The sequence below is a fragment of the Sminthopsis crassicaudata genome, chromosome 2, assembly GCF_048593235.1.
Source record: "Sminthopsis crassicaudata isolate SCR6 chromosome 2, ASM4859323v1, whole genome shotgun sequence".
In the NCBI taxonomy this organism is placed as follows: Eukaryota; Metazoa; Chordata; class Mammalia; order Dasyuromorphia; family Dasyuridae; genus Sminthopsis; species Sminthopsis crassicaudata.
This window is the reverse complement of record NC_133618.1, coordinates 508,740,417-508,764,438: the sequence shown is the minus strand read 5'-3', so window position 1 is coordinate 508,764,438 and position 24,022 is coordinate 508,740,417. Positions and strand designations below refer to the sequence as shown.

At 34.9% G+C, this 24,022-nt stretch overlaps 1 protein-coding gene across 2 annotated transcripts in view; it reads right to left on the bottom strand.

Moving 5' to 3' along the window:
* SNAPC4 (small nuclear RNA activating complex polypeptide 4) overlaps positions 1 to 24,022 on the bottom strand; it is a 45,168-nt gene that overhangs the window by 20,272 nt on the left and 874 nt on the right. For both annotated transcript variants that reach the window (XM_074294089.1, XM_074294088.1), the window contains exons 2-14: positions 20,662 to 20,809; positions 18,102 to 18,142; positions 15,726 to 15,890; positions 14,312 to 14,437; positions 13,498 to 13,576; positions 12,660 to 12,741; positions 11,124 to 11,228; positions 10,957 to 11,029; positions 9,180 to 9,344; positions 5,793 to 5,940; positions 5,312 to 5,418; positions 4,693 to 4,787; positions 321 to 415 (exon numbers count right to left, since the gene is read on the bottom strand). In XM_074294089.1, coding sequence (XP_074150190.1) covers positions 321 to 415; positions 4,693 to 4,787; positions 5,312 to 5,418; positions 5,793 to 5,940; positions 9,180 to 9,344; positions 10,957 to 11,029; positions 11,124 to 11,228; positions 12,660 to 12,741; positions 13,498 to 13,576; positions 14,312 to 14,437; positions 15,726 to 15,890; positions 18,102 to 18,142; positions 20,662 to 20,791 — 1,411 coding nt within the window. In that variant the 5' untranslated portion in view covers positions 20,792 to 20,809. The remainder of the gene's footprint in view (positions 1 to 320; positions 416 to 4,692; positions 4,788 to 5,311; positions 5,419 to 5,792; positions 5,941 to 9,179; positions 9,345 to 10,956; positions 11,030 to 11,123; positions 11,229 to 12,659; positions 12,742 to 13,497; positions 13,577 to 14,311; positions 14,438 to 15,725; positions 15,891 to 18,101; positions 18,143 to 20,661; positions 20,810 to 24,022) is intronic.

Genomic DNA, 24,022 nt, shown 5'->3' with positions numbered 1-24,022 from the left:
AGATCCCAAGGTGGGAGATAAAGGACTGTGTCTGTTCATCTCTGTATTTCTTAGTGATTAAGACAAAACTTTCAGAAAGCAGGATGTCCTGAATTTAATTGAGCTGATTTGAAATTATGTGCCTAACAGTTGAACCTCCATTCTCTACTCGGAAATGAGAACTGTAGCACATAAAATGGCAAACGGAACATGTTGCAAACTGTGATATATTTCTCAATTCAAAGTAGTGTTGCTATTATAACTTTTCCCAACTTTTTAATGCAAATGCAAATGAATTCAAACTTGCTAAATAATGTAAGAGAACACGAACACTAATTTACCAGCACCATATTTTTCTATTAATTCAATTAACTTTTCTTCTTCCTTTGCATTCCACCTTCCTTTCTTTAAGCTAAAATGCAATCTTCTTAGATACCTAAAAGTAAAAAATAGATAATGAACATTTAGAAGCAAAGTTAGCTATTTATTCATACTCATTTTCTGTAGACTTTCTGTAGTCTTAAAGTCAAAGGAGTACATACAAGTCCTATTTTCTTCCTTTAATCTCTCCTAGGATTCTATTTTTCTTCAATGCATTATTCTTAGTTATAATTTCTTTGAAAATAAAAAGCTATTATTAAAAAAATTATTGCTATAGCAGAGGGAATAAATTTCAATGACACATCTATATTCTTTCATCTTTCATGTGATTAGCAGCATATGGGAAAAAAATTTGATGAGGCCAGGAATTCAACTCTTGAGGCAGATTTAAGGTTGCAACTTGGGGCTAGAGAGAAAAATTAAGTAGAACATAAAATAAACCCATGTAACTAGAACCATGTACCAAGCAACTGTGAGAGTCCAAAAAAAGATTCATCTACAAGAGCAAGACAAAAACTGCATTCTATTCTCTGAAACACTTATTTTATTTCTTTTTCAAATATAGTAAAAGAACACAGTATTTGGAAGAGGGCTTAAAAAACTAATTTGAACTCTATGAGGTATTCTGATTTCCTTTACTATTCATTCCATAATCATTTAAGTCAGTCAATAAATATTAAATCCTACTATGTGATAATTATTGTGCTAAACATTGAGAAAAGAAAAAAAAAAAAAAAGACAGCCCATGCCCTCAAGGAATTTGCACACAATCGAATGGAAGAGACAACAAGCAAATAAATATATACATAATATATAGTTATGTACAGAATAAATAGGAAATAATTACAAGAGAGAAAGTACTAGAATTAAGAAGGGTTAGGAAAGGCTTCCTGTAGAAGAGAATTTTAATTGGTTCTAAAGGAAGCCAGGGAAGCCAAGAGACAGATATGAGGAAGAAGAGAATGTATATGGCAGAGAAAACATTAAAGAAAATACTTAGAGCTGAGTATCTTTTTTTATGGAAAAACAAGGAGGTTAATGTCACTATATGGAAGAATATGTGGAAAGTTCAAAAAGATGGAAAGGAAGGAATTGACTCTAGGTTTAGAAGGGCTATAAATGCCAAACGGGATATTTTATATTTGATTTTTGAAATGATATGAAGCCACTGAATTTCACAGAATTATGGGGAAGGGGAAAGAGAGGGGGTGTGGGACTATGTGTATATGTGTGTCTCTGTGATATAAACAGACCCACACATAAGCACTTTGATGGCCAAGTGGAAGATGAAGTGGACTGGGGAGAAACCTGAGGCAGACTTCTTCAATAGTGCAAGAAAGGGCCTGCAACAGAGCAATGTCAAGATAAGGGAAGGGAGCATAATGGAGAGATGTTACAAACCTATAGACTTTGATAATAGCTTAGATGGGGGGATGAGAATGTGAAATCTTAAAATGATACCCAGATTGTAAATCTAAGAGATTGAGAGAATGGTTTTGCTCTCCACTGTAGTAGAGAAGGCAAGGAGAGTAAGATTTATGAAGGCAGATTATTGAGTTCTGTTTTAGACATGTTGAGTTTTACTGGACAGCCAGTCTGATTTGTCTGAAAAATAGTTAAAGATGAAAAACTGGAATTTTGCACTATAAATGTTATGTGTAACATATGTAAGAGAACAGGAAATGCAGAGTTGAACTGGTTCACCAAAGAGTTAAGACAGGAAAAAGAGGTGAGAGTAACTAGTGCTGAGCAGGTCTAGGAGAAAAACAAGTTGTCAGGGTGTAAATGAAGAGTAGGGTTTAGTAAGGTAAGGCAATGGGAGAGATAAAAAAAGCCAACAGATTACAGTAAAAGAGGGAAATTTTGGAATTCTTTAACATGGAGGTGGTATATTTATGGGTGATAGCAAGATCACAGATAATCAACATCATCAATGCATGTGGCTAAAGTGAAGTGGAGATCATGGAAAATGAATAGGTTGAGGAACTGATATATTTGATGAAAAAATAAAATAAATAATAAATATGCTGACATGCCAAAGCATAAAGACAAGAGCTGGAGAAGAGAGAAAAATTATGAGTCAGATACCAAACTTATTGAGGAAGGAAAAGAAATGATTTGGGGTCTGAAGACAGCTCCCAGCACCTACTATGTGCCAAATATTGCATTTAGAGCCAGAGATAATAAGATAAACATACATTAATAATCTCTGTCTTCAAGGAACTTTATATTCACTTTATTGTGGGCTAGAGGGGGCAAGAAACATAAACTTAGAAAATTAAATAAAACATATACAAAATAATTACCAGGAAATGGTCACCAACATCTAGGAGAGATCAAATTAGACTTCCTGGAAGAGGTAATATTTGAGCTGAGCACTGAAGGACTCTAGGGATTCTAAATGAGGAAAGAATATATTCCAGGCATGGCGGGGGCAGCCTGTGCAAAAACATAAAAGATGAAAAATGCAGTGTTGTATGCTGGAAGTAGCAAACAGGCTAGTTTGGAACAAATTTTATGATGAAGAGTAAGGCTAATCAGCCCAGAATGGATATATGTCATGCCAAATTTCAAAGAATCAAAGAAAGGGAAAGAGGACCACAAACAACTTGAGTTTAAAAAGTATCTCGGTAGGGAATGGGATATAGGAAGGAGGAAAGGTGATAAAAGAGAGGTCATTTGGGGGTGAGAATGGTCAGTAGCAAAGGATGGACAAGGTGAAGGAGAGAGAATAGAATAGAATAAATGAGGGAGGATACAGTTAGCAATAGTAATTGTAAAAAATTATTTTGAAGCAAGTTTCTCTGATAAGGCCTTATTTCTCAAACAAATAGAGGAACTGACTCAAATTTATTATTAAAAAAAAAAAGCCATGCCCCAATTGATAAATGACAAAAACAAAAACAAAACAAAAACCTGACATATGCCTAACGGACTATAAATTCATGCATACGCCCCAATTGATAAATGACAAAAACAAAAACAAAACAAAACAAAAAACCTGACATATGCCTAACGGACTATAAATTCATGCATACTATTTGACCTAATAATACCACTACTAGATATGAATACCAAAAGAGATTTTTAAAAAAGAAAAAGGATCTATATGCACAAAAATATTTGTACCAGCTCTCTTCTCCAGGCAAATAACTAGAAAGTGAGGAGATGCCCATCGATTGAGGAACAGCTGAAAAAGTTTTGCTATGTGATTGTCATGGAATGTTATTGTTCTATGAAAAATGATGAGCAGGATGGCCTCGGGGGAAAAAAAAAAACCCTGGAAAGTCCTCCATGAACAAAGTGAAATGTACTGTATACAAAGTAATAGCAATGTTCTGGTTTGACCAGCTGTAAATGATTTTGCTATTCTCAGCAGTACAATGATTCACAACTACTCTGAAGGACTTATGATGAAAAATACTATTTATACGCAAAGAAGAAACTGATTGTAGCTAAGCACAGATGGAAGCATATTCTCTCTTTTTTAAACTATTTTTCTTGAGGGTTTTTATTAGGATGAGAGATCTATGTTTTCTTTCACAACATGACTTTTATGAAAATGTTTTGTATAACTTCACACTTGGTTCCTTATTGGAATTGGAGATAAGGGAGAGAATCTGGAACTCAAAGTTTTAAAAACAAGTGCAAAAAATAAGTTTTAAATGTAATTGAGGAAAAATATTAAATAAATACATTTTAAAACAAAAACAAAAAAGTTAAGTCCTTTGGAGAAACTTAAAGGAGTTTCAGATAAATTAATTTATGTGTTCTGACAAAGGAAGAGCAAGGCATGATCAATCAATTATCACATGGGAAAATACAGGAGAGATAGACCAGTATGTTCAATACTGAGACTACACTGCAAGTTAGCTTAAAATGCTATACTTAGTCCAAATAAGAACAGTGCACTTTGCCCAAAAACCATCCCATCAAGAAATGAATTCTAAAGGCACCTTCCAGTCTGTCTGTGATCTTAGCAAACGCAGTTAAACCAAGGTTGGTTTTCTGAGGTAAGAAAGAAAGCTATTCCTTAGTTGGCTCTACATTTAGTTCCAAGAGGGAAAGTCAAATGAAAATAAACAACAATGGCTGCCTTTAGAAATGCTCTATAATAAACTTTTCATGTCTTAGTAGACGACTAAGGTTTACACAAGGCTCCCACTTGTATAGTGGGAGTCATCTTTCCTTAATACTATTAAGAAATTACTTCACTACAACAACCATAGGCCCTCTACTTCATATTGGATAACACTTCCTATTCTCTTGAAATGGTTTTAAATGAACCAACAACAGATAAATTTCATTTGCTAAAGGCTCAGTGCAACTCACCGATCTCGACATTGGGCATCACTCCTACCTGGCACCTCTTCCCGAATTTTAAACCAATCACGTTCTCCATATTTGGCAACAGCTTGGAGTAATTTCTGTGAACAGGAATACACAAATCAAAAAACAAACTCATAATTTAGCTACATTCAGTTTTCAGATCAACAGAAAGTGACTTAGAAAAGGTCTCAGAATATAGAAAGAGCAGCACAGACAAAATAAATTACTTAGACCAATGCTGTTAAACTCAAATAGAAACAGAGACCACTAAATCATACACCATCATCCCTGAAAATCAGATAACATTATCTGTACCTTATTGTGTTGCCATTTATTTCATTAAATATGTTCCAATTACATTTTAATCTGTAATGCAGTGTTGTTATTGTGTTCTGAGCTATATATGGCCTGCAGGCCATGTTTTTCCACATCTCTCACTTAGACAACATTCTAAGCATAACTTAAAGACAATCAAGCTTTGCCACAAAAAAGTCCCTTGGCATCATGGATGGAATCAGCATATTGGTCTAACTAATTTTTCTGGCATAAAAGACATACATGTGTAGATGAAACATGAGGTGATGTGTAAATATAGTAGGAAATAGGGCACACGCAAACTTACAGCATCTTCTTCTGGAGTCCAGAATCCTTTTTTCAAACTGGGATTTAGGCTCTTGGTCCAACGATAGATCAACTGCATTGAATCTCTACCCTCCATGTAGTAAACAACTAGGAAACAAGAATCTTTTAGAACAAAATCTGAAAAGCATTATTTCTAGACTGATGGCTAAATGCAATTATCAAGACTTTTAAAAATATGTAACTTTTGCATGTACATATTTATTATTTATTCATTCATTCATACAACAAATGTCTCAAATGCCTGTCATTTATATACTTCTTATGAGAATTCCATTAGTAAAAGAACAACATTCATAAGGAACACTTTATGTCGTCCGCCCCCCCCCCCCAAAGGGAAGCATTTACACTGTCAGGATGCAACATTTAAGAATCTATTAATCCAATGCCCTTAATCACAGACGTTCTATAGCAGTGCTACCTTGAGAAGTAGAATGAAAGGATACAAAAAATAACAGACTTACTTTTCCGATAAGGGATGTGGCTTCCAACTCTCATTTCCTCAACTAGTTGTGTAAGCATGTGGTCTTCTTCTTTTGTCCATTCCTTTCGCTTCAAGTCTTTATTATATTGTTGGTACATCTGTAGACACTGGAAAGCACTTCGGTTGGTCTTTTGAAAAACCCACATAGAAAATGAAGAGGAAATTATTCCACTGAGTTTAAGAAAAAAGCAAATTAGTACCCCCTTCTCCCCCCCCTACATTTCCCTCAATATCTTGAACCAATTCTCAAAAGCCTTTGATATGAAGTTTGGTGTGATTGACAAGGCAGTTGTATGAAGAGGGAGAGCTTCGTGAAGGAACAATGATTAAATAGATATGGTTGATCAATTTCCTGAGAAGTCATAGTGACTTCTATACATAAAATCATATTTTCTCAGAGACTGCCAATGATGTCTTCCCAGGAGGAAGGGGGAAGACTGCCATACCTAAGAAGTATAGGGGGAAGAAAAGGAAGAAACAACAAAAAATAGCACTGAAGATTGTAGCATATTTTTAAATTGCATTAGGATAAAGTTCTCTGATGCCTCTTAATAGTATGGAAATAAAGGTCCTGAGGACTGACCAGCAGAGGGCAAAAAGTCTGAGAGCTTCTATCAAGTTTTGAGCATGGTCCTAGTAAGAGAAGTACAGAGCCTCATCACCAGGAGGGTGGTAACTACTTTGGTTGTGTTAACTTTGGAAATTCCTGATTAAAATATTTATATGCAACAGGTCACATAAGACAAATACCATATCATTAATTAAAAGAGTGAAAACCTTAACACTTTTAGACTATAGAAAATGAGACACTGATGATGTATGTTATGTGACTTTTTAAAAACAATGTAAAACTTTATTTCTTTCCAAGGTAAATAATTTCAAATTTTTAGCTGATAACCATGAACTCCTTAATAAATATCTAATTTGTTCAACAGCCCTAGTGTCTGATATTTAGTAGCTGTAGGCATCTCTGAAGACGGTTTATTTTGAAAACAGATTCTCTAAGCTCTTTGAATAACAAATTAATAATCCATTCATTTATACTGAGCTACTATTCTTTGTACCGAAAACTTTTATTAATTCCTCCTACCTCAACAACACTTTGAACCTTGTACATATTCACATATTTAATACAAACTTCTCTGCTTACCATTTGCAGCTCTTTACAGTCTGGCTCCAGTTGTCCAGGCTGATTATATAGTTTTATACTTCCCAAGTACTCTACACTTTCACCAAACTGGTTAATTACTATTTCCTTTACGTGAACATTCCATCACTCTCCAGTAGCAGTGCCTCTGCATGTTGGGAATGCACTTTATTTTCACCTCTTAAAAACCCCAGTTCCAAGAGCTCCTTAATGATTCTCATTATTTTTACCCTCCAACCCCTGGCAAAATCAATATATATTTTTCCTATATTTTCATGTATTTGTATTTATATATGCGTTCATATCCTATGTTTATCTATTAACATGCTATATTCATTCAGTAGATTTTAAGCTTCTTGAGGGCAAGGGCTGTATTCCCAGTATGTGGTCTAATAAATGCTTGCCAAATGACTGAAATATGGTAGGTAAAATGAATAAAATCTCCCTGTCAATAACTTTCACTTTTAAGCATACACAAACTCTTAACTATTAGAGAAAAAGATTATTCCAACTCACTAAGTTTAAACCTTCCAGTTCATAATTATCAGCTGACTTTAACCCAAACTACATATGCGGGCTGTCTTTTAATGGTAAAAATATGAACTGTTAAATTTCTTCTGAGAAACATTTTTTCAATCTATCTTTTCTCATGAAAATAGGGATTTAAAGAACTGGGAAGGGGAAAGGGAAGTTTACAAAGGGGAAATGACTCATAGCGAAGTCTTTAATTGATCAAGCAATATGGGCTATTTCAGGTTAGACACAAAAGATACTTTTCCTTATTGCTTCAATTTAAAGATTTATAAAACCAGGAGTCATTCATCTTGATTTTTAAAATAGTCTTCTCCAAGTAACAAATATTAAGCTTCATCTTGCCTAAAGGTTACAGCTGTAATGACCAAATTGAAAACTTCTAGATAAGAGAATAACTTGCAAAATAATTTTTTTTCCCCTGTGACTCTCTGAATAGCACATGGCTCTAACCCTGTAATAAGTGATTCCCTGAGAACCAAAAATTTTTAGGTAAGGAAATTATTATAACCTTCCCTGATGTTGGACTGAGTGTTCTGAATAGTTCTTAGCATGAATATCTTCCTAACGTTTAATCTAAATCTTCTGGTATAATTTTAGGCCATTGCTGATGATCTTCTGAGCTTGATGGATGAATGTTCTTCCTTCTTGATAACAGAAGAATGAACTAAGGCAGGGTAGCTAGTTTCAGTTAGCATTATAGAAGTCAAAGACAAAAAATTCTGTCCAGACAGATATGGTCTCGTGCTTGCATGGACAGGATCTAACACTGAAGACTGGGTAGCACACTAAAGACATTTCTCACATTCAAAGTACAATGCTGGCTTTAACAATTTGGAATTATGCCCAAGTGGTATATAAATTGTGAATGTCCTTTCACCTTTGATATGACTATAAATCCCACAGAATTCAGAGAAAGAAGAAAAGGGCCCAGATCCACAAAAATATTTATAACTAGCTCTTTTGTAGTAACAAAGAACTAAAAATTAAGATGGTGCCCCATCAACTGGAAAACAGCTAAATAAATTATGGTATCCAAAAGAACATTCAATGAGCATGATTCTAGAGAACTGATGATGAACTATGCTATGTACTTCTCAACAGAGAGGTGATGATTTAGGGTGCAGAATGAAACATATTTTAAAAATTTAATATATTTATAGTGGATATACTTTTTGTTTTTTTTTTTGGCCTTTGATATCAGCATCCCCAGCACTTAGTACAGTGCCGGGCACACAGTAGGCACTTAAAAGTTCACTTACTAACTGAACATGGCAAATGTGGGAATTTGTTTTGTGTGACTTTGAATATTCTGTTATTAGAAAGGAGAAAAATTTATTTTTACTAATCGAAAAAAAAATTTAGTTAAAAAATAAACCCTCTGGCTTTAATAAAAAGAAATAATGAGCAAAAATTTTCCAATATCTTGAAGCAAGAAAAGACAGCAATGGTTTAAGTCCCTATATGCACTGCCTCTTATGACCAGGCCAGCTTTGAGGAAATTTTCCCATCCAAATATATTGTTCTTGTTCTAGCAACCTGGAAAACAGGCAAATCAGCAATATGGTAAAAAAAAAAAAAACAAAAACAAAAAATCTTCCTTCCCCCTAATAACCAGCCTTCTGAATTCTCCAGAGAAATAACAAATAGCTGCCTGGTCTGCTAGGACCAGAACATCAAGGGCCTCACCCCCAGTTCTGTCGCAATCTTCTGCCACTCCAAGTAATTATACTTTGCAGCAATCTCTTTCAGACGCTTGGTCTCCTCTTCAACCCATGCTTGTTTATTGATGCTTGGATGTTCACAGTTCTGCCAGAATTTCCTAATTTCATCAGCACTTCGGCTGCCTTCAAACTGCAATAAAACAAAAAAACTCTGTATAACATGGTCAAATTAACCTCTTTGCCATTAGCACTTGTGTGCATGATACTTGGAATAATAAAAAGGAAGTTAATATAGACATGGTTTTCACCTTTCAGAGGATTGCAATCCTAGTTTTCTGCCTGGTATTAATAAAGGTAAATCTCTATAACGGAATTAATCACTATGTGAGGTGTTTAGTTCAGCACAGAGAAAAATTCATGTTGCATTCCTACACAGACAGAAAATGTGGTTCTATATAGCCATTTAATAAATGTATGTTGTGGGATAAGAAAGAGACTAAGCAAAAAGCAAGGGCTAAACAGAAAATGTGACCTTCAAACACAAGACTCAAGAGTAGCATAAAAAGATAATTATGAAAGTAAATCATAATGTACTCAATAAAGTTAAAATGTTTACCACTCTATATGGAAAGACAATACCTATATCTTTTAAGAACTTTATCATTATTAGGGCAATTAGAATAATTCTATATAGAAAGAGGGCATGGAAGGTCAATCAATTATGTTGGGATATTTTAAAAAATTGTTAAATGAGAAAAAGAGATGCCCTTAAGGGAGAAGGGAGAGGAAGAATTGGGAGGCATGAAAGAAGCGCTTTTATAGTGTAAGGAAAAACAGGAGAGAAGGAGGCAGGAAACACTTGAACACACACATCTGAATTGGTTCAAAAAAGGGAAAAAAATCTACATATATATATATATATATATATATATATATATTTCCCCATCCATAATAAGACTCATTTTCCTGAGTTCAAATTCTGTCAGACACCAGCTGTGTGATCCTGGGCAAGTCATTTAACCCTGTCTGCCTCACTTACTCATTTTACTCATTTTGAGTTCCACATTTTCTTTTTAAATTGTTATAATTTCTTTATAGTAATCAGGAAATAATTAATGACATGAAAATAATTTTTTAAAAAAGGAGATTAAAAAGGGAAGGTCATCTCCATTACTAAAAACAAAATTTAAAAGCTCATGTTCTAAAAGGAATTATAACGATAATGAGGAAACAAAACTTTTTGCAGATGATATGATGGTACCTTTAGAGAATCAACTAAAAAACTACTAGAAATAATTAACAACTTTAGCAAAGTTGCATTATATAAAATAAACCCATAAACACATAAATCATTGGCATTTCTACAAGTTACAAACAAAACCCAGCAGCAAGAGATAAAAAGATAAAACCCATTTGGGTGTCTATATGCTAAGACAAAGGCAGGAACTACATGAACACAATTACAAAACACTTTTCATACAAACAAAGTTTAGATCTAAACAACTGGAAGAATATCAATATTGTTTGAGTTAATATAAAAATTATAATTCTACCTAAAATAATCTATTATTCAATACCTTATTAAACTGTCCCAAAAAGTACTTTATAAAGCTAGAGGAAAAAAAACAAAAACGCTAATGTTCTAGCAGTTCTATCAGGTCAGGATTACAACATATGCAAATAAAAGCACACTTTTACAGTCTGAATCCACTAACAGCAATACTGACAAATTTCCCTAATTTTCCATGACACAATCTTTTGATCCTAGGGTGGCTTAGAATGATTACATTATATCTACTCACATTAATATTAGAGATCTTCTCCCAATCTCGCTCATCCAGTCTATCCCCCAACAAAGACTCTTCTGGTAGCTGACTAGAGCAAAGGACAATGGCAACATTATTAATTCTGGCATATCTACTACTATTTAGGGGCAAAGAAATTAAGTCACAGCAAAGAATTATCTCACTTGATGTCCTCAATTTCTTTCTCAGTGTTCTTTATTTGCTTCTCCAAGATCTGCTTCTCCATTGAGTTATTAATTTTGTCAAGTTTTTGATTTAAGTATTCGAGCCTGTTGAAGATTAACACAGTATGGTGAAATAGGTTTAAAATGAAAGACCTGGCAAGTTATGTTGTAACTTATGTTGTTAACCTGTAGCAGAGATTACTTCCTTATGCCACCATATGGAGCTTTGTGGATTCATGTGATCTCCAAGTTGGAAAGGTTCTCACAGATCATCAAGTGTAACAGTTCCCAAAAAATGGTTTTCCAAGACATTTTCAGGAGGCCTATGATGTCAAAACTATTTTCATAGTAATACTAAAACATGATTTGCTGACTAAAAAACTCCTTTTTCTAATGCAAGGACGGATATTCTTCATATAGTTAAATCAAAATAATATATTGTAAGAGACTGAATGCAAAAGTAAATATGCTCAATCTGTCTTCTGTTAAGTCAGACATTAGAAAGATTTGCAAAAATACACACACAAAAAAAATAAAAAAATACAATATTATTCTTTTCATTAAATTTTTGAAAATAATTTTTATATAAAAAGTGTTATTCATGTTAACATGTACTGTTATTTTTAGATGAATCAAATATTTTTAAAATTTATTAAGTTTTAATGTAAAATATGGTAACTATGATAAATAAAACACACAAATAAAATATCTTTAAGGTCTTTAATATTTTTAAAAAGGTAATAATGGGTTCTAAACTAAAAAGTTTGAGAAACATCAATCTGGTCTCACATAATACCTGAAGCAGGAAAGGTTTCCCCCTACATTAACTAGCCTCTATGTCCCAAAGAGTAAAACTCTGCCTTCCAAGGCAGAGTGGAGAGAAAGCTACCTTTTAAAAATCTGCAGCTGCTTGAAGTAAATTATAATTTGAAATTCAAAACAAATAAGAGATGGTAAAACCAAGTCTTCTCCATTCCCAACAAGCACTAATTGATAAGAGATATAAATTTGACTTTAGGCGTATTCCTACTTGAAGGTAGGATGTCAGTCATGCAGTATGTATTTCACCTTCCAAAATAGACACATCCATTTACCATTTAATTTTTTTGACCTAACTTCAAACAAAGGGTTGCATGGAGTATAAACCAATTCTTCTAACAATTCTTCAAAATGTTATAGAACTTACAATCTTTAAGAGCTGGCTAACCTTGTGTGCAGAGGACCAAAGCAGCAATCTAGATATCCTCCGTTAAAAACATGGCTTTTATAGAATATGAATCTCTCTTATCCCAAGCCCTACACTTATCTTACAACTTAACTAATGTTTCATAGTTACAAATGATCATAAGCATTTCCTCAAAAGATTAATTATATCAAGTCATTCAAAGCCACTGTGGGATAAGAAGCATGAATTAATATCCAAAACAGATAAATTGCAAATTCCTTTGTGTTTAAACTTTAGAGACCAGCAAAGGGAACATAGGACGTAAATTGAGACTGGGTAATCCATAATTGGCTGGAAGTTAAAGACCTTACTTTAATAACTTGGGTTGAAGTAAACGTTGCAGATGGTCACTCATTACCGACTTCCTAAGCAAAGTCTTTTCCCAAGATTTCCCTGGGGAGAGAAAAAAATAGCATTATGTGTTTGAGCAATGATCTTGAAAAAAGTGAGCTGATAAGGAATAGGTGAGGGGGAGCAAATTCCATCCTTTATCATTTACACCATTAGGCCAAAGGCTCAATAAAATCATGCTTTTTTGAAGCATGAATCTTCCTCCCCAATGCAGAAAGAGAATAACTGAAAATAAAAAAGAAAGAAGGAATAATACTAGCACCACACTACTTTATTTCTCCCTAGATCCTGCCATAAATCATTATCACAAGAACTCTGGTAATTATGAAGACAATTTAGAGGCTAGTAAAAAATGTGACCGGGGTAGTTAGGTGGTATAGTAAACAGAGTGCTGAGACTGAAGTTGAAAGACGTGAGTTCAAATTTGGGATTAGACACTCACTAGCTGTGTGACTCTAGGCAAGTAATTTAACCCTGTTTGCTTCAGTTTCCTCATCTATAAAATGAGCTGGAGAAAGAAATGGCAAATTACTCCAGTTATCTTTGCCAAGAAAAGCCAAAATGGGGGTCCAAAGAGTTGGAAACAATTGAAGAGAACAACAAAAATATAACTGAAATGAGAGTACCTACATAGCTACAAATAAAATTATGCCTACAACTGCAGTGGTTTCCTGTGGTCACATCATCAATCAGCTTGAGCCAAAGCTCCAAAGGAAAACATCAAGGAAGAAAACTTTGCATTGCTCTACTGGAGAAAGAAAAGCCTCGTTCAGTCCCCAAGTGACCCCAAACTCTTACATTTGGTCACAATAAGTTCTTCAAAAGACTTGATGCCCTGTGTTGCCTTTTCCCGTGTATCTTCATTGGCTGGAGGTCCCTGTTGGAAAAGATAGTGTAGATCAGGACTAACCTAAGGAGTCAACATAGGCATGTCTTAGGGTCCCAAGCTAGTGGTCAGTTCCCCTTCATTTGAAACAATGTGTTTACTTTTCTCAAAAGCAAACATTTATGTTTAACTTTCCTATCCCAGTAAGGATGCCAACATTATTTAGCCCCACTGAAGTAATACAGAGCTTTTGGATTGGATTAGCTAAACCATGCCCACATAATCCAATTAAATTATGACTGTCTTTTAGGAAAATACGGCCTCCTAGTTAGTAACTGATGACAATCCACTCACTACTTTGATTGGATTTTCTAGGTAAAACTCCAAGCAAGTCATTCATAAATAGCAGATTCTACAATTGTATTCATATTAAGAAGACTTTAAGATCATTTTAAACATACATGTGTAACATTTTTTTTCTTTTTGAGGCTGGGGTTAAGTGACTTGCCCAGGGTCACACAGCTAGGAAGTGTTAAGTGTCTGAGACCACATTTGAACTCGGGTCCTCCTGAATTCAAAGCTGGTGCTCTATCCACTGCGCCACCTAGCTGCCCCCTGTGTAACATTTTTAAGATGAAATTTTGAGATGAAGAATTACATTGAATTTCAACAAATTCATTAACAGAAATGAATTAAAGGACATCCACAGGCAATAGTACTACTAAAATAAAGAATTTAGAAAAGCCACATTCTTTTCACAGCCACACAAATGACACAAGTACTCACAATTCCTGTGACTTTATCTTTGAAGTATGGTTTCATAAAATGACCCACAAATACATTTGAAGGGAGACTTTTTCCATCTTTGGTCTTTGGGGTTTTGGAACCAGCCAGATCCCACATAACTTCTTCCTGTGGCACAGACATAGATGGAAGTTGAGCGCTCAAAATTGTTATTATAAAATCATTAGAACTAAGCAAAATTGGTCTTGGAATTTGAAAAAAATTCAATTTATCAACAAGTATTCATTTAGTACATACTATATGCCACATACTGAGGATGCAAATACAATGAAACAAACAATCTCTACTCTTAAGAAGCTTACATTCTAACAGGGGAGATAACAATTATATAATTAAGTATGTAGAAAATAAATATAAGGAGACATTACAAATACAAAGTAGCTATTGCTGCAAAGTGATTTGGGAGAGCAATACAAGCAGTTGAGGACATCAAAAAAGTCTTAGAAAGTGATCCTTGAACTAAGCTTTGAAGAGAAAGAATTCAACATGATATTGGTAATGAGGGAATCACATTCCAAGAAGGAAGACAGGAAATGGAACAGTGTGAAGGGCAGAGAGGAGGCTATTTTGGCTGGATTGTTGAATGGATATGATGATATAATGAATGTAGGGTCTAGTTGTGAAAGGTTTAATTTTTAGGAGTTGATTTTATTTTTAATTTTAGAAGTTGATCGCAGAGGAAATAGAAAGTCACTGGAGTTTATTGAGCAAGGGAATGAAATAGTCAGAAAATTATTTTGACAAATGTGAGGAAGATGAACTGAAATAGGGAGAGACTTGAAGCAAGATGATCAATTAGCAGGTAGTTAAAATAACCTATGAAAGAATAAATAAGAGTCTAAACTAAGGTGGTAGCTGTATGGGTACAGAGAAGGTATAAGAATTGAAACATGTCATGGAAACAGAAATAGCAAGAATTGACCGCTAATTGGATATGAGGAAGGGAAAGGAAGAATCCCAAAAAAAAAAAAAAAAAAAAAAAAAATTATGAACTGGAGAAAATGGAAGAATAGTAGTGCCTTTGAGAGAAAGAGAGAGGTAGAAAAGAGTTATAAGTTTGGGCAGAAAGCTAGTTAGTTCTTTTTTTTGGATGTGTGGCTTAAAAACCCAAAAGGCAACTAACTGCAACTAATGAAGTAGCCTTGAGGCTTGAGGAACATATTGGGATTGGATAGTGTGGGGCATCACTGGCATGCACAGAGATCTTTTTAAGCCACATGACTGGTATCATGAAACACAATTGCACTGGTTAAGTATGGAAAAGGCTAAAGAAGGCTGCAATTGGCTTAAAACTTAAATTGGCTGCATAGTGATGAATATGGAAGTGTGTTTAGAAGAATTACACATGTTTAACCTATTTTGCATTGCTTGCTGCTTTGGGGATCATCAGTCATACCTGTTGCTCTTTATTCTGAGCTAGCAGCAAGTCAATTTCTGCTATTTTCTCCTGAAGAACTTCTTGATACACCATGTTCAACTGTAAACAGGTCTCTGGATCTTTGGAAAGGACTTGGTCCTTCGAGTCGTCATCTTCATCGCTTTCTCCCCAACTTCCTTCCTCCTAATTAAAAGCAGAAAATCATGTGCAGGAAAATGAAAAACATTTCCCCCCCCAAACTCTCTAGTCCCAACTTCTCATAAACTGCTCTTCCTAGATCAAATGAATATCCTACCTCTCCTCTTATGATTGCTTTCTATAACTGTTTTGTAGATCAGTACTGAATATTTTTCGCTCACTTTTTTTTTTAGCATTAATATGTTTTATTATTACACATCACTAATATCCAATGATATCTCTCTTACTTTGTCTTCCCAAAGAGTCAAAACGAGCTGTTCCCAAAGAGCTATCTCTCTCTCTCTCTCTCTCTTTTTTTTTTTAATTATAGCTTTTTATTTACAAGATATATGCATGGGTCATTCTGGAGAGCAATTTGGAACTGTGCCCAAAAAGTTGTCAAATTGTGCATACCCTTTGACCCAGCATTGCTGTTATTGGGATTATATCCCAAAGAAATACTAAAGAGTGGAAAGGGACCTGTATGTGCCAAAATGTTTGTGGCAGCTCTTTTTGTTGTAGCTAAAAACTGGAAGTTGAATGGATGTCCATCAATTGGAGAATGGTTGGGTAAATTGTGGTATATGAAGGTTATGGAATATTATTGCTCTGTAAGAAATGACCAGCAGGAGGAATACAGAGAGGCTTGGAGACACTTAAATCAACTGTTGCTGAGTGAAATGAGCAGAACCAGAAGATCACTATACACTTCAACAACAATACTGTATGAGGATGTATTCTGATGGAAGTGGAAATCTTCAACATAAAGAAGATCCAACTCACTTCCAGTTGATCAATGATGGACAGAAATAACTATACCCAGAGAAGGAACACTGGGAAGCGAATGTAAATTGTTAGCACTACTGTCTATCTACCCAGGTTACTTATACCTTCGGAAGCTAATAATTAATGTGCAACAAGAAAGTGGTATTTACACACATATATTGTATCTAGGTTATATTGTAACACATGTAAAATGTATGGGATTACCTGCCATCGGGGGGAGGGAGTGGAGGGAGGGAGGGGATAATTTGGAAAAATGAATTTAAAAAAAAAAAAAAAAAAGCTGCCTTCTACTTGGAAATAAATTGATGATAACTCCTTGTAAAAAAAAAAAAAAAAAGATATATGCACGGGTAATTTTACAGCATTGACAATTGCCAAGCCTTTTGTTCCAATTTTCCCCCCTCCTTCCTTCGACCTCCCTCCCCCAGATGGCAGGTTGACCAATACATGTTACATATGTTAAAGTATAAATTAAATACAATATATGTATACATGTCCAAACAGTTATTTTTTGTACAAAAAGAATCGGACTATGAAATAGTGTACAATTAGCCTGGGAAGGAAATCAAAAATGCTGGATTTTTCCGCTCACTCTTAAGGGAATCATAGACTCTCAGAACAGGAAGGGATCTTAAGATGTCATCTGATTTAATCCTTACCCAAAGCATGAATCCCTTCCATAATTTATCTTATAAGTGACTATCTAATTTCTATCTGAACATCTCCAACTAGCTTCTTCCTATTAAATTTCCCAGTAACTATCACCACAAAAGATTTTGCTACAGTTCTAGCTCTGATTCCTCACTGAAAACCTTCTTCAATCAGGGAACTGCAGCTAGTAGTAAAATTAGAAAGTAGATTTCAAATAAAAATATGAATCCTAATAGATTTTTAAAAACTCTTATCATAGAAGGTTACTTCCCCCAAATTTTAAATGGTTTAGAAGTTATTGCATCATTCTAACCAGACAATAGCCAAAATTTTTGGCTAAGCCTTACATAGTACCATTTGTGCCACAGTTTGCCAAATACAAACTTGGAGTTAGTTCCCTTACTGCCCAAATTTTAAAATGAAACTTTACAACATGTATGTAAATTAACCCTGGCTTCACAATATATTATACAAGAGATAAAATGTGGAAGCTCAAAAGTACTGTCTACTTCAGAAATGAATGGTTATTTATAGTGAGATATGGGACACTATGCTCATCCTAGGAAAATATTAAGTATTTTAAAGATGCTGACTTACTAATATCTGAAGATACTTTTCCCTATTACATTCTTTCTCATGATCTCTCAAAAGCATCAATTCTCCCTTCCTAAAGATTTCTAACAAACTTCTTGTCAAAAACCCAATCCTAGAACACTCTGGCCCTTTCCTCTCTAATGAGGAAGTCATCAACATTTGATGAAGAGTAAGACAGTTGGTTACCACATGAATGTGTTCATCCCAGTTTTCATCTTCCAGGGAGTCTGTTAGAAAGGCAAATAAAGAGTTTAGATGAATGAATGATGAAAACATGACTTACTACAAAATAATATGGCCCTATTTGGATACTCATGCATTTTTTTTTTAAATGTATGAATTTTTTTTTACTATGAACATGACAGGCAGAGTCAATTCTTCAAGGCCAGGGATATGTCTCATTTCTTCTATGAATTCCCAGTACCTAGCAAGTGCTCTATATAATAGGAAGATTCATCTTCCTGTCTCTAAAATCCAGCCTCAGCCACTTACTGTGTGATCCTGGGCAAAAAACACTTAACCCTGTCTGCCTCAGTTCCTCATCTGTAAAATGAGCTAGAAGGAAATGGCAAACCATTTTAGCATCTTTGTCAAAGATATCCCAAAATGGGATACTGGAAAGTTGAACACAACTGAAATAATTATGCAACAACAAAATACAAATTTGATCAATCAATTAACAAACAATTAGTAAAACAAGAACTTCTATGAATGTTCTAGAATGTTCTAGAAACTGTGCAAAATGCTGAGGCTACAAAGATAAATGTTAAACAGTCCCTATCTTCAAGAAGCGCGCATTTCTTTAGGGTAAATATACAAAATGAATAGAAAATAATTTGGGAAGTTTATTAGTAGGTGACTAGACAGGGAGAAGGCAGGAAAAATCAAGAAAGGATTCATGAAGTGGGTGCCTGAACTGAGTCTTAAAGGAACCAAGGATTCCAACAGGCAGAGATAAGGAGGAAATGCATTTTAAGGATAGAGGAATATGAGTGTAAAGACATGGAGACAGAAAGTGAAGCGTCATGGGTACAGAGCAGTTAGAAAGCCAATAATATCAGGATTACAGAGTACATATCAAGATGGGTGTGTGTGTGTGTGTGTGTGTGTGTGTGTGTGTGTGTGTGTGTAAAAAGCAGAAATAAGCCAAGCTGTGCAGAGCTTTAATGTTGGGAATTTATAGTTGATCCTGGAGGTAAAAGGGAAACTCTGATTATATATCCCATGCTTTATAAAATCTTGTGGAGATAGACTAAAGGGGAAAACACACAAAGCAAGAAGACCAACCAGCAAACTAATGTAATAGTCCAGGCATGAGGTGATAAGGGTAGGAACTGAAGGGATAGCTTAGGAATAGAAAAAAAGGGAGGTATTCAAGGGATACTGTGAAGAAAAATGACAAAGTTTAACAACTGACTTGATATGTCTGATAAGTGAGAATAAGCTAGTTTATATTTGTATAGTGCTTTAAGATTTGCAAAGCATATTTGCACATGTTATTTTATTTGATCTTTACAATTATCATGTGAGGTAAATGCTATAATTAGCCTAATTTTATGGAAAAGGAAACGAAGGCCAAGGAACATTAAGTGAACAAATCATCCAAGCATTTGAAGCAGAATTTGAACTCAACCCTTCCTGACTTCCAAGTCCAAAAGTTTATTTCTTCTACCATCTAGGTTGCACATATAGTGAATCAAATTATAAACTCCTGGGAGCAGCTCTTATGTTTTAATTTTTTAATGCTCACTCTTGTGACCGGTAGTATGAGGGTTCACATACAGCAGCAACTCAATTACACAGGATACCTAATATGCAAAAGCCACATGATTTTCTATTATTCTTTAATGGTAAAGGGACCTGCTCAGTGAGGATAGTTTGGCATAGTACTACCTTATTAACCATGAACTTGGGTTCAAGCTCTAAAGTCTTTTGGGTACAAACCCAATGATTAAAAATCCCAATCTAAGAAAAAAGAAGAGCACTTTCTCTTTCCTTTTTTTCCCCATGGTTAAAGGATGTGGTAAATAGAAACAACTACTATCTTGAAACATGGTCTTGTTATCAAGGTCATCTTAGCTAAAGCATGTTTTTTAAGTAAAAAATAATTTAAGGTTCCACAATCATAGTTTAAAAGCAATCTGTAATCATAAAGACAGACGTTCTTAAAAGTCCAAAGTAAGTCCTCAATTTTGCACCTTGAAGGAGAGTATCTTAGTGAGGTAATATATAAAGCCTTAGAATGAGAAAACCTGGGTTCAAATCATAGATCTTCCTCAACCTAACTATATGACCGCAGGCAAGTAAGTTATTTAACTTCTTGGCCTTAGCTTCCTCAATTGTAAAATGATAGGCCTGCTATAATTTTTTAGGTTCTTTAAAATTCTAAATCTATAAGCCCATAATCTATGACAAGAAATTAGGTGGCAAAGCAGATAGAGTACTGAGCAGAGTGCTGAGCCTAGAATCAGGAAGACTCCTCTTCCTGAGTTCAAATCTGTCCTCAGACACTTACTAGCTGGGTGATCCTGGAAAAGCCACTTAACCCTGTTTGCCCTGTTTCCTCTCCTGTAAAATGAGGTGGAGAAGGAAATGGTGAACTGCTCCATTATCTTTGCCAAAAACAAAACAAAACAAAAAGCCAACAACAAAACCCAAATGGGGGTCCAGAGAGTCAGACATGACTGAAAGCACTAAACAACAATAAATGATCTACGACAAGAAGAAATGTGAGATATAAACTCACCTGCTTCTGAATTCGAATCGAGATTTGAATCAGAAACGACGACTTCAATTGTTGCAATGTCAGGATCCAAAATCCTTTCTAGATTCTTGATTTGTTTTGTGATCTTCTCTCTTTCTGCATCTAAATCCATATCTGATATAACTTTGGCCTGTTCCCAAAATAAAATAGAAAAATTTATTAATTATTAATATTAATTTAATGTTAATTAAATTAATTTTAATTAATCTTAACATAAGGTCCAATTAATTTTTTAATGACATGAATGTGACTAAATTATATTTTAGATAAAGCAACTTCACAAAAAAAATAAAAATAAATTCAATTTAATACTATTACCCAATAAATTGTTAAAATTGTGGTCCCTGACTACCTCGAACTTAATTCAGCACTTCAAACTTGAGAATTGACTGATTTTATCATATGCTTATTTATTCCCTCTAACCACACAGATCACAATTGCTCTGTGACAGCAAATACTCTTTGAAAATTGCACCTTATTAATGCATCATTGAGTTTTGAATTGGTCAAACCATTCTTGAAAGCAATTTGGAACTATATGCCCAATGTATATAGAAACATTTTACCCAGTGATAGCACCACTAGGCCTATCCCCCAAAGAAATCAAAGGAAGAAAAATATTCATGGCTATAAAATTTTTTTATAGCAATTCATTCTGTAAAAGTAAAAAATGAAAACTAAGGGAGCTCTCACCAGCTGGAGAAGGGCTAAACAAATTACGGCATATAAATGTAATAGATTATTGTGCCATGAGGATGAAATGGATAATTTCTAAGAAAAGTCAAAAGTCCTATGTGAACCAATTCAAAATGAAATGAGCAGAATGAGAACAATTTACACAACAACTATTTTATAAAGAAAAACAACTTGGAAAGACTTGAGAACACTGATCAAATACCATAATTCTCAAGGAATAAAGATGAGGCTTGCTCTCCACATCCTGCCAAAGAGCTGATGGTCTTCAGGTATAGAATGAGACATACATTTTTGGTTATGGCCAAAGTAGAAATTGGCTTTGCTTGAGTGTGAATATTTATTGGGAGGATTTTTTTTCTTGCTCTAAAAAGTTTGTTTAAAAGGCAGGAGAAGAATCAGAGGAAGAAAAACAAATACTTTCTTTTATCAAGAAAATGATGATAAATTTAATTTTAAAAATTGTTAATGAATCACTATGTGGCCAGTCCAAGGATGAGCCATTCCAAACTTAACAAGGTCACTCCTTGGAAAATAGATATAGTCCTTTTTGCCAGGCTCATACTCTAGGATTTTGGAGTTTTCCCCAAATGCCACACATACTGTGAAGTTCAAAAATATGTATTTTTAAAATAGGCGTTTCAATTTCCTTTTTCAGATTTAGACCGTAATTTTTTCTATATGGGAAGCTCCCAGTACGGAAATTTCCCCCACTGACAGAAATATGTAATTAATAAAATCACAGAGTTGCCTGAAGAGCTGAGGAAATACATATATGTATGAGAGGTGAAACCAAGTCACCTTGACTCAAAACTAGCCTTCCATTCCCTTACTGTGCCACATTGGCCTCTGTAAATGTAGGTAAAAACAAACTATGTATAATTTCTTTTAGGCAAGTAAAAAAGAATGTTTAATTTCGAAGCATGTATATTTAATACCTAATCCAGAAGACCAAGTATCAAAATATCTGCTGTTTCATCTTCATTTTTCACTGCTCCCTTCCCACTAACTCAGAAAAGTTATTTAGAACAGTACTAAATTGCTGATTCAAGTGGTAAGTAACCAGGCTTTATTTTGTCCCTACAACTAATCTTAATTCACAGATGAGGCCTTAAATCCAGCCACAAACTGGCTTAAGTCAAGTGATAAAATGTGCTCAAAATAAACTATGCTACAAATGGAAACTCAAAGCAACTGGTTTAGGCTTCAGTACAGCTTACCTTTACCCAAAATTGAGAATTCAAAATCATGTCTTAAAGATGTGTATTCCAGTGCCAATCCTAACTATTACAAGTTGTACAATTTTGGACAAATTGTCTTCCCTCTCTTAAACTGTTTCACTGTCCCCAAATAAGATAATATTTACACTCCTAGACCTCTCCTCAGGCAGTAAAGTAAGATGAGAGAAGTTAGCATGCTTTATAACTGTAAGGTACTTCATAAATGAGCTATGAGCTTTTTTCCCCCCTGAGGCAATTGGGGTTAAGTGACTTGCCCAGGGTCACACCAGGAAGTGTTAAGTGTCTGAGGGCAATTTGGAACTCAGGTCCTCCTGACTTCAGGGCTGGTGCTGCTATGGGCTTTTAAATACATTAATATAATTTTTTAAATTTTATGCTAAAAGTATTTGTGTGAAAAATATGGAATTAATCAAAATATTTCTATGTTCATTAAATAATTTTTTTAGTGAAAAGTTCATCCACTTCAGCTGTTATTTAAGCTAGCAGAATGTAAGTTTCTTAATATTTTTGTATTTATAATCTCAATACCAACCACAGGGCCTGGCACATAGTAGGTGCTCAAAAAGTGCCTCTTGACTGAATTGGGGGACCACAACAAAGTAGCCCAACTCCTTCAAGCTAAACATTGTGGTGAACTACTTTTGAGAAGGGAACATCCCCATTAGCTCGTGCTGGAACTACAACAGTCAGTTCTGAGTGATCTGCCTGCCAAAGGGCTCTCAATGGCTTCGGTCCTTCTGCCACCAGCTGTCATCGAGATCTTTCTCAAGTACAGGTCGAACTCACTCCTCGCCTCCAGCTCATTCAGCAAACAGCAGGGGCTTCCAATTAGAGGATGTAATAGGAAATCCTATTCAGCGTTTAAAACCTCATAACCTGCCCCTTCAGACCTTTCTCCTCCATTCACTTTCTGACATTGGCCTTACTACTATTCGAAATGACTGTCCTGGCCAGAAAGCCCCTCCCTCTTCCATTGAGCCTCCGGGTTTCCTTCAAGCATCAGCCAATCCTACCTTCCGAAAACTGTCCGCTGCTTTCTCCCTGTTATACAGAGAGCTTGAGGATGGGCAGAGAAACGGCCTGGCACACAGTAGGCCTTTATAAAAGCCGATGATTTTACCTGACTCGTGGGGGTGTGTGTGTGCCATACTTACGTTTCTAGCACGTGGAAATGAAAACGTAACTCACAGTTGTTTAGCACTTTAAGGTTTATAAAATTCTTCTCAACCCTGAGGGATGGATAATACAAATATTTCCATTCTACAGATGAGGAAATTGAGGCTCAGAGGTTAGTGACTATCACGATCCCATTAGGAACGAGCGCTGAACCATAAGGAATTCTGTGTTCGAGTTCTGGTTTTGCTCCTTGCAAAACCCTTGACCTAAAACAGCTCTCTCCCCTCGAAGCA